General features: G+C 44.8%; 1 protein-coding gene across 1 annotated transcript; it reads left to right on the top strand.

The window, feature by feature from the left end:
* The first annotated feature begins 1,751 nt into the window (after window positions 1-1,751).
* On the top strand, window positions 1,752-12,879 carry CFAP100 (cilia and flagella associated protein 100). The gene is made up of 13 exons (XM_075052792.1): window positions 1,752-1,857; window positions 2,223-2,329; window positions 3,734-3,926; window positions 4,577-4,644; window positions 5,309-5,472; window positions 6,092-6,172; window positions 6,786-6,967; window positions 7,046-7,208; window positions 8,611-8,659; window positions 9,237-9,388; window positions 10,210-10,345; window positions 10,818-11,020; window positions 12,645-12,879. The coding sequence occupies exons 1-13, from the start codon at window positions 1,752-1,754 to the stop codon at window positions 12,877-12,879; spliced, it is 1,839 nt and encodes a 612-aa protein (XP_074908893.1).
* The last annotated feature ends 1,517 nt before the right edge of the window (window positions 12,880-14,396 follow it).

The raw sequence follows: 14,396 nt of genomic DNA, 5'->3' as shown, positions 1-14,396 counted from the left end.
TAAATGTTTCAGTAAATTAAAACCATGAATGCCTTATCTATTGATTCACATGCTACTGGCCATTGGTATGTAGCTACTGAAACAAAAACGTCAGAGGCAGTGAAATATATGCCAAATGATTCTAACAACAAAGCAATTTTTTATTTGCATTATTGAGCTTAATAATTATAATTAGCACAACTAGTGCTTCTGTAGCTTTTGGCATTATTTCCAAAGTGATGTGCAAACAATCTATTAAAAAATCCCAACAACCTCAAAGAAAAAATACCTTGATAAAATGAATATTTGTAAGTTAATCTTAGAAAGAGATTCCTATACTTTGCTAAAATTATATTCTAAAGCACTTCTTATCTCAGAGAGTTGCACTGACAATTATTTTCCAAATGCCAGTATCCTCTGTCTAGACCTGCTTTTCAGTCTCATTCCCTGTAGCAGGAATTTAAATCAACCACATGAACAAGAAGATTTTTATGAGAAGGGTTTTAGATTACAGAAGTCAAGATGAGCACTAAGAGGGCTGAACATCCAGGTGTTTGCTGCAACTGCTCTGCATATTTCAGAAAGTGTATTCTCCAAAGTGTATTTCTCCAAAACTCACATCATCAGCAGGGGTTATGTTGTTCCAGGATGTAGGTGAGGGACCCCTAGAGAAAAATATCCCATTAAGTTATGCAAAGTTCAGAGATGTGAAATCTAAGCAACCAGTCAAGGAGGCTTTTGGAAAAGGTACTTCAAGAACTGAAAAGGAGAGAGAAAACATTTGGGCTGTATTCAAACAGCCTAAGTTCTACCTCAGCCTCTGTGCCTCATCAACAGCGAAAATTTGACACCTCCAAAGAATAAGATACTAATTGGGCAGCTGCAGAAACACAGCCAATAGGAAACACGACGCACCAAGGACGTACATGGAAATTAGGCCAGATGAGTTTAGCTCAAAAGACATAAAAACTGGAGGCTGTTCAGAGCAAAAAATGATGCTCTAAAATAGCCTTAAAACTAGTGCAAGCGGAAGAGGATATTTTCTGCTGTGTCTTATACCAGTGCAGATCAGGAATGGTCCCGGCAGCAGAATTGCATCAATTGAACTAACACCTCACTGGACCCAGCTTGCTGCCTTTGTTGATTAAAGGATAACTTTAACAATGGTCTACCTGTTCTTTGTAAGTGAGATCATTACAATTATGCCTTTTCCCCTAGGACCCATAGCAAAGACTACAAAAAGAGACTGGATTCAGAGAAACAAAAAACTAACCTTCAACAGTTTGCCAGCCTAAAATTAAACACGACAGAGCTCCCTGCAGCATGTCTGTGCTGTCCAACAATCATTCAGCCTTATCGCAGGAAACCCACAGTGTTGAAGCAATTACTGGTAAGAGCTTTAGGGAGTAAAAATGTTGCTTGTGAACCAGCGATAGGAGGATGAAAAAGCATGGGTGTGGATCAGAACTGGAGATGTGGGTGGAACAGGAGGCAAGGGACTTGAGTTGCTTATCTCCAAATTGCTTTGTCTTTGCTTTCCCATCAGTGTGCGTGTAAGGAAGACCGTGTTTTACACAGCTTTCACATAAGCCAGGGACGAACATCTCCTTTTTGGGGTCAGAACACAAATATTTTCCAGTTTACGGAAGATTTTGTTAATTCCTACAGGCACAAAAAGCTCAGTGGTTAAGATCCAGAAAGCCCCTAGGCCCATCACTGCTGTAAAACCTACTGCACCAGTTACTGGCAGGTCCCAACTGATTGATTTATTTATGATTTTCCTTGGGCCAGGGTCAAAGATGCCATCTCTACATACAGAGTCAACACCTAAAAGTCTCTCTCCCAAACCTGGAATGGAAACCCAGCTTGTGCTGTCAGGTAAGGCCACGATGCTCTGGCAGCTTTTCATTGTTAGGTCAAAGGAGAGACCTGTATTCAGACTCTTCTGCCCACAATCAGATGAGATGGGTAAAATAGCTCCAGACTTACAAAAATCCCTGGCTGAAACACTGAGCTGATCAGCAAATATGGTCAAGTGACATAAACAATACAAAAATCTCAGTAATACCACTGGCTTCTTATAAGCTCTATCTAGCTCCCTGCTCTTGATTCAGCATTTAGACATCTGCAGCTGTGAGCACAGCTGCCCACCCTTCAGGCATGATGCAGCAGATCAGAATCCCTTTTCACTGGGTCCTAATACCCTGCCTCACATCTTCTACATCTTCATCCAATTTTTGCAGAAAGCCCAGAAGAGGATGAAGAAAACCCAATGAAAAATCCATTTACAATTCCTCCAGATGTTGATATTTTTTCAATAAGGGACAAGGAAAGAAAAAAGGCTAAGGCGGTATGTATATATGCTTTAGGCCAATGTATATACAAACAGTCCACTAGGGCAGGCAACCAACCAATATAATACCAAAATTTAGCGCATGAGAGAAATAATAGCTGCCAAATTGAGCTGGGATTCCCTCAGACCAGCTTCAAGTCCACTGAATTCCATGATGAGAGATTAACTTCACCAAGAGCAGATCTGAGCACAGGCTTGCTGGTGCTAGCGCAAAATCTGGATATTGTCACTTTGTTTACTTACTTCAAGGTAGATTTACCACTCATTCCTGTTCCTGGAGAAGATACCTGCCAGTGCTGTTAGCATTGATTTCTACATAAAGCTTTGGTGCAAGATCTCTTGCTTTCCACTTCAACAGGCTTGGCTTTCTGCTTAGGAAGCTGTATTCCAATGTTTGGTGTGACCTTCTTCTGAACTGCCAACGAAATGAATGCCTAGGAAGAAGGATGACATGGGTTTCATGCCTTAGGTTTCTCTCCTTATGAGAGGGAATTGCAAACCACCAGACCAGAGCTGGGTCTCAGGAATGTCTTTTTCTTTCTTATTTCTGCAATGGCCTTTCCTTAGGGCATGCAGTCCAAAGGGGGTGGGAAGCCACGGAGATGTTTTCGCATCTCTGAGAGGTCTGATTGTTGCACGTGGTTGCCAAAGCCAGGCTGTAGTGTGGAAGCAAGAGCTCTTTGTTTCTAAATCACAAAGGGAGGGCTCCAAACAAGGTTAAGCAAGCCTCCTCACCTCACACTGATGACTGATATAGTCTGGTTTTTGCTTGGGTTGAAGGTTAATATATAAGTATGAGGAAGGGCTTGGGAAGTAGTGCATTAAGGATGTCTGCTGACTGATGTCCTCAGCTTAACCCATGCCCAAGCTGTGCAGACAGCAATGAATTACACTTCAGCCCACATGAAAGCACTGAGCATTAACAACCTTTTACACTCCAGAAAACTCTGGAGTGGGTTTGAATAGATCCTCTCAATCTGAACTTGAAGGTTTACATGCCTTTGTGCAAGTTGGACTGAGTTGGTATTGAACATTGGGCTGTCCTGTTGTTCCCTTTCACTAGGGGACTTGAAGGATGAATCTCCGAATATTTCCATTCTCTCCCAGGAATAATCCAGGAAGGAAAAATGAGGACACTGTGTAGGTACAAACTGGCACAGCTGTTGGCTGGATGCAGAATACAAATCAAGAAACCAGTGAGAACAAATGCTAAGACATGAAATGTTTTGGTTGCCTCAAGAGAGAATATCATTGGGATTAGTCAGACAAACCAGGCAAACGTGCATCAGCAGGGTATCAGTAGCCTGCAAATTTCTAGACTGTGAATAACCACTCATGTCTTTAAAAACCACAGCAAACAAAGCATGCAATCAAACTGTCCACATAACTGACTTCTCACAGGAACGTGAAAGGATGAAGACCATGAATATCCATGAGAAAATGACTTACTCCACTAAAATAAAAGCAATGCAAAAAGGGTTCAGGAAAGCTCTGCAAAAGGAGGAAGAAGAGGAGGCCAGAAAACAGGAAACAAATGAAGAGACACTGAAAACTCTTCAGGAGAGTCTTTCATGGAAGATAGCCATTAAAAAAGGTGGGGAACAGTCACTATCTTTGTAGTGGTGCTGCTCAGATGGGTAACAGCCTAAAGCAAAAATCAAAGAGGGCATGGGAGTAGCAGTTAGCTCTAGCTGACTTTGGTGAGCTCTTGCAGACACAATAGTTATATGCTGCATCTTGCCAACCTCTGTGTGGCTGGGCCATCTCCATCTCATGCATTTACATACGGAGCATGTATCACCTCCACTGCAGTAGCCTGGGTTCCACCATCCCCTGGGGCCTTCACAGTAGCTGGGAGCTCTTGGAATCAGCTGGGAGTCAGCTGAAAGTTTGCAGAAAAAAAAATGTCATGGAGACATTTCTACTAAGCTGGCCTAAAGTTGGATTTTAGTGGATGTGGGTCTAGATTTTCTGCCTCTGACATGAGGAGCAGCTTTGCCATTGATGTCTAGAGGACATTGACCTTTGTAAGGATCAGATGCTCCACTCCATTCTACCTGGTTTTACTCCACAAAAGCCTATATGAAACTGATCCTAAACAAGTTCAAAATTATATTAAAATAACCAGTATTGCTGGCTCCAATGTCAACCACATCCATGCTCACAGTAGCCTACATATTCACTATGTTCTACCTTGGCCATATTTCCCCCTCTAGTCTGATCAACTTTATATCCTAATTTCAGATTACCCATTAGAAAAGGAGACCTTCCGTGACTACATAAATGACAGAAGAGAGATATTTTTACTTGAGGTACTTGGCTTTAAGAATGTTACTTTCTGTTAATTTAATTATTCTTCCCTGTGTTGCTTTGTTATGATTTTTTCCCTCTGAGATTCATAGTCTAGAGATCATACAAAGGAGGCACATCAGACCTCATGAACTGATTGTCCAAGTCCTGTGTTAAAGATAATCATAGTCTAGAGCCCAGCAATCCCCAACCAAGAAAGAAAGGAACATAGGTCATTTGCACCATCCAGTAGCAGCCATGCAACCATTTCATTTGTGAGATGCACAGACATATTGGTCTTTTGGCTTCTGCTGCCCTATACATAAATTATAGCTGGGAGCCATTCTGAACTCAAAATAAGGAAGCTGTGCTGGAATATCCCCCTTATTCACCTCTAATATTGTGCTGTAACGCAACTGAATCAATCTTTGTCAGCCAGGAGTTAATGCAGTGCTGGGACTTCTGGATTCCATCTGTAATTTCACTGCTTGTTTGCTATGTTACTTCTGAAATATCTCCTGGCCTCTATGTACATAGTTTGCATTAAGACACATACCTTGGTTTGAAATTCTTACCCTCTCCACCAACAACTCTCGGGTAATAAGGTAACCAAGAACAAAGCTAAACCAACATACCTTTAAAATCAACCAACTGATGTGACTGTGTTGCCTTTTGGGTTCATTTCAGTATGCCATGGCAGTAAAGCGAGACGAGATTCAAAGGATGGAGAACGTAGCAAAGAATGAAGAAAGAAAACTGGAAAAGGCTGAATACTACCTGGAGAAGGACGCTGCCATGTTTGATGAGTTCCTGAAGGAGAACCATAAAAACTCTGTTCAAGCCCTGAAAATGTAATGGAAGTTGAGGGAACCACCCATGTGCTCTTTTGCGCTGACATGAGTCTTTTGCTTGACCTCCCTGCAGGGCTTTCGCTAGCAAATACTCTGTGTCTGAGTTTGCCCAGAGTTACAGTGCTGATGGCACTTCCTCCCCACGCATTCAATGAAAAAGAGGAAGGGCAACAGCTGGGGAATCCCATCATTGCAAAAGCCCTTGGTTTGGCTGCAGCAAGGAACCTGCTGTTGACCCCACCACTTCCATTCTTCTCACAACACCCTTAAGGGAGGGAGATGCTTCTGCCCGACCCCTCACAGCAGGAGCAGTCCCCTAAGTGAAGCAAGTTGAGCTCTTTGGCCCATTACAGGTATCACAAGGGCAAAGCGGCAACTGAAGCTCAGCAGCAGCCAAATTAGGGAGGCCTTAACCTGGGAGTGTTCCTGGGACCCCACACTCTCTTTGCCAAGACAAGCAGGGCCTTCAGGCAGGAGCCAAGCATCACCTGGGATACATCTATAAGAGACATTTCTAGTGCTCCCCCCACATCTTTTTCTCTGTTTTATATGCACCTCAATTCACTACCCACTTACTGCTAAATTGTTTTATGGCTTACGTTTATGCATTCTTCCCTAGTGCTGAAAAAGAAACTGCAGCAAAGACAAAGAAAATAACAGAGATCCAGGCGATCACTTCCCAAATAGAGGACCTCCAAAGGTAATGGTTGCACATTATTCCTGCCTAGCCTTTAACAGCCCCTACAGCGCTTTACCCTTACAGACCTTGGGAAAAAAGGGAATCAGGGAAAAAGACTTCTAAAAATGTTCAATTTTAAGACTCAAAATGTTTCAGCTTTTGTTTTCCAGATGCTGGCTTTGTGTCTAAAACAACTCAACTAGTTTTTAAATGGTGTTTTTTAAAAGTATAAATATTCCAACCCCAAAATTAAATCCCTAGTCTCAGATTAAAAACCAAACAAAACTAAGTAATGCATTTTAATGATGACCTGGGGAAAGAAAAGAAAAAAAAAAATTCCCAGTATGAGTTGAGCTGGCAAGATTTCTCACTAATTTTCAAGTAAAAATTCCCAAATTAGCACTCCCAGTGCCTTAGCAAGGGTCCAGCCACAGACATGTGACCAGACAGCTTCCACATGAGGAACTACAGAGAGCACACAGGGCAGGTTCCCATTTGTCTTTGCATGTTCATGAAGACATGTGCCCTCTTGTCCCTTCTGAGGGTGAAGCTGAATATCAAGAGTTAGAAAGAACCTGTTCAAACAGGGGCTTTCCTCCCTGCTAACAAACTTTTCCCACTTTTCTCAACCCAGTGATATTTCCAGATTCAAGAATACTCTGCAGGAGTACAAGATGTACAGGGACTTCCTCTACCAACTATCTCCAAAAGAGTGGCAGGAAGAACATGGGAAAAAGCACACAAAGGAAAAGGATTTGAAAAGAGTATCCAAAGCTAATGAAGAAAGTGCCTTGCCTCCCACCACTGCAGAGCAGGGTGAGTGCCAGGGAAGAGGTGCCCACTCCTCCCTGGGACAGCCCCATGCTCTAAGCGTACATCTCTTCTTGTCTCCAGGCCAGGGTCTGACAGCCGGGACAAACGCCGCCAGTCCCTATGGTACCAGTCATATAGATGTGCCAAGTTCCCTGCGGTCTTCAAAAAGTTTGGATTTCAGGTCATTACATGGGATCAGGCCACAGCTCAAAAACTTTCTGAAGCCTCTATCAACAAGAAAACTGTAAGTACCAGACAATGCAAACAACAGACTTAAGTACTGTAGAGCGCACTCAGCTGACGGGGGGTCAGTGTAGAGGAAACCTGCTCCTCACCTTTGCTGCGGGCATACTGAGATCTGAGTCGTATTGGAACAAATCAAAATACCAGTAGAAAGCCATCGGGTGTGCGAGTCAGTACCTATGCACCTACTCCAACAGAACCCCATCCTCAAATCCTCCACTGAGAGGCCTGCCCAAAGAATTTGGGTCTTGAGGTAACCCCAGGAGGAATCATAGACCTTGGGCATTTGTCCTGCAGCAGAACTTCTCTGTGGCCGAGATACTGGTTCGCACTGTCGGTCACAGCTGCCATGCTAATAGCCGCCTATCGTTTTGCCGTTAATGAAGGCCCAGGGTCACTGTAGACCCACATTGCATTGACCGTCCGCTTTCAGTAAGAGCCTTCGGACAGTACGTGCTGGGGTGCAGGCAGAGTAACCCTGCTGTAACGTAACCCGGCTATCAATAGAGTTTGAAGTCACTGCTTGCAGGGCCATTTCCTCCACCTCCACTCAGCGCGTTGCAGGTGCCGGGTTCTCCCAAGCGGGCTGCTGCGTGCCACCCCTCGTGAAGTCACTGCAGCTACTGGGCTGCTGCCACATGGCAGGAGCGATGCAGGCACAAGTGGGGCTGGCACTAAGGTGATGCAAATGGAGGTTTTTCACCCCTCCGTGGCACAGGGTGACAGACGCAAGTGAAGGCGATGGGCAGGCTCTGCTGCCAACATCAGTCGGGCACCTCTTGCCCTGCTCTTCCAGCTCTTGCGCTAGCTTGTCCCCGGGGCTGAGCAGGGAAGAAAGAGGCCGCGCTGCTGGTTAATGGTAATAGGCTGTGCAGAGGAAGAAGCACTCAACAACCTTCTCCCAGGGCAGGTAAAAACTGCAGACTCCTATGGTGGCTACACCATGTTGTTTAGGAGCAGTACCATATCCCACACGGAGCACAAGGCTTTCTCTACGCTTGCTGTGCTGCTGCCTAAGCCTTTTTAATAAGGTTCTTACCTCTGCCTTCTCATTGCCCAAGAGCCAAAGCCTCCCATCGAGCTTAAAGGCATTTGGATCAACACTCCCAGTTCAGGCTCATGCGTCATGTCCTGACCGTGCTGGGCAGCAGAGCCCGGAGCAGATCAAAAGGCAGCCTGCTTGTGGACAGACGTAGCTCCCGTGCTGCATGTTTGTGTGACCCCTCGCTCCTACTGACCCCCAAATAGCCCACAGCCACAGGGGGCCAAACATGTCAATGTGCAAAGGACCGTTCAGGAGCAAAGAGCAACAGCAAACAACAACAGTGTTCCTAATTCACTGACAAGGTCTCCTTTGAGCTATCATTTCTCTACGGGCCTGATACACAAAAATGCTTTTTCAGAAGTTCATTGGAGGATGCAGAAAGTGAAACCTGCTCGGACGAAGATGAGGTCAGAAGTCTCATGTTGAAGTATTTACACTTTCTGTTTGTCCTCTGTCATTTATTGATGTTACTAATTTCTCACACCTTCTAACCATTCATTATGGTATTGAGGAGTTACTGTAGCCACTAATTATAAAAGTATGTTTATACATTCATAAATGTTCATATTTTAGCAACACCTGTTATAAATACCTTAGTTTAAATCTCCTTCTCCACTTTCCAAAAACCTACTATCATCTCAAAGCTTGCCATCCCCCAACGAGATATGATATCATATAATGGGAGATTTTGAAACTAGTGAAGTTACCGTTTTATGTCTGAAATGGAAGTTTTCCCACTCACAGATGTTTGCACCACGTTTTATTCCCCAAAATGCAACCTGTTTGGGGTGTGAGCTACTGAGGCAGCGTAAAGCTACTCACATGGCAGGAAAGTGGGAGACTTTTCTAAGTGGACAGTCACAGACCTCGCTACATAGGAGAGCATTTGAACAGCCAGGGCTGGTGCAGGCCAACCTCCATGTAGTTCAATGGAAAAGACGTTAGAGGAGGACAAAACCTCATCACGTGTGTTTTCCACTTCAGGAGCCTGAACTGTATTTTACTGATCCCCAACAACTGCTGTCTATTTTCACGGAGATGGAGGAAGAGAACTTGTCCTTCATCCAGAATTCCCAGGAGATCGAGGAAAGTTTGGACAAGGTCCAACATACTTTCATCACTACACATGAAAGCATGTAAGTGTGACCCTACAAGTGGTGGGAAGGGGTCCCTGTGCCCCAGCTTTCAAACATAAGTGACCCCCTCTTCCCCCCACTAGCACCTCACCATCAGGCCGCGTGCTGCAGAGCACACATCGTGCTGTTCACGCAACACACAGCAGAGAGTCTCTTTCTCATACCTTAGAGCCCAGCTGCAGCCCATCCAACTCACCATCTTGTGAGCTCCTAGGAAAGTGTCCCATCTATGTAATTTAGGAGAGGACTTGGGCTTGGCACTAGTTCCTTAGCCCTCAAGGCACAGGCTGGGGAACTGATGCATTTAGCATGCTGGAGTGGACATAAGCCAGAAGTATGGTGTAATTCTCATAAAGAAAGATCAAAGGAAGAAACAAGGCATGTCCTGGAGTGATCCAGACCAGCACCTATTTCAACTCAATGCAAACCCTTCCTAGAGGAAGCCAGCAGGGAACCCCAGTCTAATTGCGATATAGTATTTCTATGGCAGGTAGACACACATATTCCCATTTGAAGTGTAGCTTATCCACTTGTGAAAGTTTTTAAAGGTAATCTACTTCCCCCATTGACTTATTAAAAAATCCTGAATGTTTAGCTATGCTACTTATCCCTCCCCCACACCAGCACAGTAACTGTTATTCCAGAAAAATCACAAGTTCCCTCTGCTCGCAGAGCTGTGGGTGCAAGTGTCCCAGAAATGACACGAAGTGTTACCTCCATCTGCTGGCAGCAGGAGGGACGGTCCCAGGCTGGAAAGCAGCAGGGGAGTCGTGTGTTTCAAAGATGCCCTTCTGAAATATCTCCTTTTTCTTCTGGCCTAGGGAGAAGGAGTTAGCAGAGCTGAAACAGCAGGTAGACACCCTCAAATATTCCATCGCCAAGGAAGAAGAGAGAGTAGCAGATCTGAAACTCAAGGTTCACCTCTTTTCCTCTGGAGAATGCGAAGCTGATGACCAGGTACATCCTGAGATCAAGGCAAGGAGGGTTAGCGTGTGCGTAAATGGTTCTTCTCTGCCAGCCGTACCCATTCCGGGGAGAAAAAGCAGTGGGTCGCACTGGGGAGGGACCAGCAGAGTTTCTCGGCAATGGAGCTACAGCAAGGGCAGGTTTGGGGCACTGCTGAGGCAGCAAACCGCGGCAAATGTGCCTGCTCCATGCAGGTGCTACGAGGTGGGAGGAGGGCTCGCAGAAGCAACCGGGCAGCTGCAACCTGTCCCAGGCCACAGCAAAGCTGGGAAGGTGAGACCAACAGAAGAACGGCCCAGTACAGCCATCTGTCCCAGGCACTGGGGCTAAGCAAACTGGGAAACAAGCAACTGAGTCTTGTCGAGGGAATTAAATTATACTGATTTCCTTTGCTTTTGGAAGGATGTTGTGGTTCTACTGGGCAGAACCCAGCTGTGCCTCTCACATCTCCTCTCCTCTCTAGGACAAAATGCTCACAAGCCTGAACAAGAAGGTGCTGGAAGTCTATTGCGACTGCACTGGGGAAAATGAGGCAAACCTGCAGACAGTGCAGATGCTAATGGTGATAGAAAAACAGCTCAATGATTTACTGGACAACCTGGAAAAAATCCCACCAGCAAAGATAGAACAGGCTGAGAAAGCCAAAAAAAAGGAACGGAGGATAAGGTAAGACAAGACCCTCTTCTGGAAATGGGGTGCCTATTTTTAAACGTTGACAGCCAAAAGCAAAGCCACTGAAAGAGTCACATTTTTCAGATCAACCCAGGAAACCATAACAGCAATCTGAAAGCCCATGTGACCAATCCATCCCATTTTACTTCTGTAAGGGTTTCACATTTATAGTACTTGCACCTCTCAATCAGTGAGCAGCAGCCCACAGCCACATTATAAAAGACCTGCAAGCTACATTAGAAAAGGGCAAAATCTGGAAGAACAAAAAACCCCACAACAACAACAACAACAACAACAAAACAAACAAACAACAAAAAAACCAAAAAAAACCCAAACAAAACCAGATACAATTATAAGAATCATCATTTTAAGACAATTTGCAGTCACAATATTTAAACTGATTAATTAGAAAATTACTCCTCTGTAGTTATTTAACACACTGAAAGTCTGACATGCCCTGATACTTTGTCAGGCTTCAACAGGTACATGAGAGCATTTGTCCACAATGCCAGCTTTCAAATGTTTCTTCTACAAAACTCTTAAGTTTAACTTGTACCATTAAATTAAATAGAAGCCAGTTAACACATAAAATTTAGGTTCTGAAATGAGACACATTGCTTTTGGCTCAGTTACACACATGAAATTTCCCCTCATAAGTAGCAAAGATGCAACTGGACAGTTGATTGTATCTGGCCATCCTCAGGTGAGTCTGATCCAGCAGAGGAAAACAACCCCAAAATAGTGTGAGGATTTAAAGCCAGAACAGTGATGTTTCCCTCTTACTTACTCTCTTTACCTTTGTGGTAGAAAGGGTTTGATGCTTCTTCCTGATGTTCTGTGAACAGTTTTGCACTCTTAACTTACAAAAGAAATAAGACATACATTTATTCTACTCTGGGGACGGAGAATTCAGGAAAGAATCTGACACACACCCCACATGCCCCCCAAATAAAAAGCAAAACCAAACAAACAAAAAAACCCTTCAAAGAGCATTTAAAATTTTCCTGAAGATCACAAGGTTAAGAATTCACTTAGTCTCCAGCACAGTGTTCCATAGCTTCAGCCCATTTCTGCTCCAGCACTTCATTTCCACAGAGAATTGGAACCAGTTACCAGTATCAGCCTCCACTGTGCCCATTTAGGCCAAGCACAGCTCCACGGATGTAAAACCCTCCTACTCACATCTGTACGTTACAGAATTGGTTGCACTGGTGAGAACTTAAGACATTCACCCACTTAAGCATCATTCACCCACAAAACTGGTAAGCATCCCGATCAACCGTAGAGCACAAGTCACCTGCTGAAGGTGGTACAGAGCACGTCTGTAACCGAAAACATCCGTCTGACATCTCCATTTGCAAAGCTTGACATGCTTTTTCCAGCCCTCGCTCCAGAAAGAGTAGGACCAACTGCAGCAAGTGTTTCCCTCTTACCACCTTCACAGTAACAAACTCCAGTGTCAGCTATACCCAAACCCCTGGGCTCCAGTGGTCTTACACTGGTAGATGTAAGATGTAAAGTAAGACGTAACGTGAGTTGTTGATGCTGTGTGACAAAAGCATATTTGGTGTAGCTGTACACTGCATTTAACCCATCCTTTATTTGCTCCCTTCAAAAGGCTCAGAGAGGAAAAGCTGAGACAACAGAAGCAGCAGCAGGAGGAAAGGTTGCAAAGGGCCCTGGAAAGATCGCAGGCACCTGTAAAAATAGTAAGTACAGCAATCCATAGGAACACCTTGCCTCAACAGCCCACTTCAGAGAAGCTGGGGATACTTGAACATCAAGCGTTTAAGGGAAGAGTGTTACTAGAGGCTTCCATAGCTGGGTGGGGATGGCACCATACTCAGGTGTAGCCCAATTTACAGGACTGATGTAACTTAAGCAACTGCTGGGAAGTCAGTTACACTGCGAGTTATTCCAGCTCAGTGTCCTTCCATCATCCTTCTCCTATCCATCTGTCTTGACCACATGGCCCCTTCCATTACTTGCCAATTTTCTCAGTAAGCTCATTTCAACTTGCTAACTTGGCAGTATTAAAAAAAAGCATGAAAATCAGCAAATGAGAAACTGGGCAGCAGCAAGACACTCCCGACAATGGCAGCAAGGCCCTAGATCAGGTCAGCCCATACCATCAAACCATACCATTTTTGGCATGTTCCGCATTACACCAAACTGAGCGTTGGCTCCTTCAGAGGCACAGCGCAGAGCTTCAGGCCACGGCTCCTGCTGCACATTTCACAGGTCAACACGACAGCGAGGACATCCCAGTGCTGTCACACACCAAGCCGGTGACGGCATGGGCGACTGCCAACAGGCGCCGTCAGTCCCTGCCCCTTTACCCAAAGTAAAATAAGAGGGTTCTGCAACCTCCCTCAGGTATTTCTTTGGACTTGCAACTTCCCTTCAAGACAGTACAAATAAGGCTTTAGTCAGAAACCAGTCGCAGGTGCAACGGTACATTGTAGAAGCTGAGGCATAAGCACACGCACAGCCTTCAGGTGCTTGATACTCGTTTTCTAACAGAAAAAACACTGAAACCTGCCTAGAAAACAGACAGCAAGGTGCCACAGCCCCGTGCAGCAGGAGAGCCTGGCAGCATGAAGCAGCTTTAGCTGCGGGGTTCAAACGTGCTATTCCAACACAGCACTGATGCACGCACCTCTTCTTCCTCTGCAGAGCAGCAGGAGGCTGATGTTTCGTTCCAGCCCACCTGCCAGGAAGGAGAAGAGAAAGCACAGCCAAGAACAAATGGATAAGGAGAAGGAAGAACAACTCTATTATTTCACTTGACAGCACAGCCTTAACCACAGCATGTAGGGCTGATGCTACTCCAGAAAAAGTTTTTCATAGATCTACATTCTGTTAGTCTTTGCCCAGTTGTTGAACTTCACGGTCCCATGAAACTCTCTTCTTCTCCTACCCTAAGATCTTCTCCTACCCGAAGATCCCAGGGAAAGTTGCTGTGGCAGGCAACCCCTTTCCCCCCTCCTCTATTGATCTTTTGCCTAAGAAAAATAAATTAAAATCTCTCATTTTGCTAGCAACAATGCTTTTCTCAGTTTTTGATGCAAATAGCACTAGCGCTACAAACCTGACTAGCGAGATCTATTGCAGACATGGGTAACAATCTTTGTCAAGGCACAACTAAGCCAAGCACCTGCCAGACATTTATTATAATCGCAAATCTGTTGAAGGACTATAGAAATGAAGGCTATGCTTTAATCCAAAGGATGGGTTTCATTATAGACTCCACCCCACTACTGTGGAGAAGATGCAGGCAAAGGAAAAACACAAGTTCTGCAGAAATCAAGCTAACAGTTAGCTTCGTGTCAGGCGCAGCCATACAAAGAACAATACCCAGTGACAAACG

The sequence above is a fragment of the Buteo buteo genome, chromosome 21 (assembly GCF_964188355.1).
Source record: "Buteo buteo chromosome 21, bButBut1.hap1.1, whole genome shotgun sequence".
In the NCBI taxonomy this organism is placed as follows: Eukaryota; Metazoa; Chordata; class Aves; order Accipitriformes; family Accipitridae; genus Buteo; species Buteo buteo.
The sequence above is the reverse complement of the archived record's forward strand: the minus strand, read 5'-3'. Positions and strand labels throughout refer to the sequence as shown.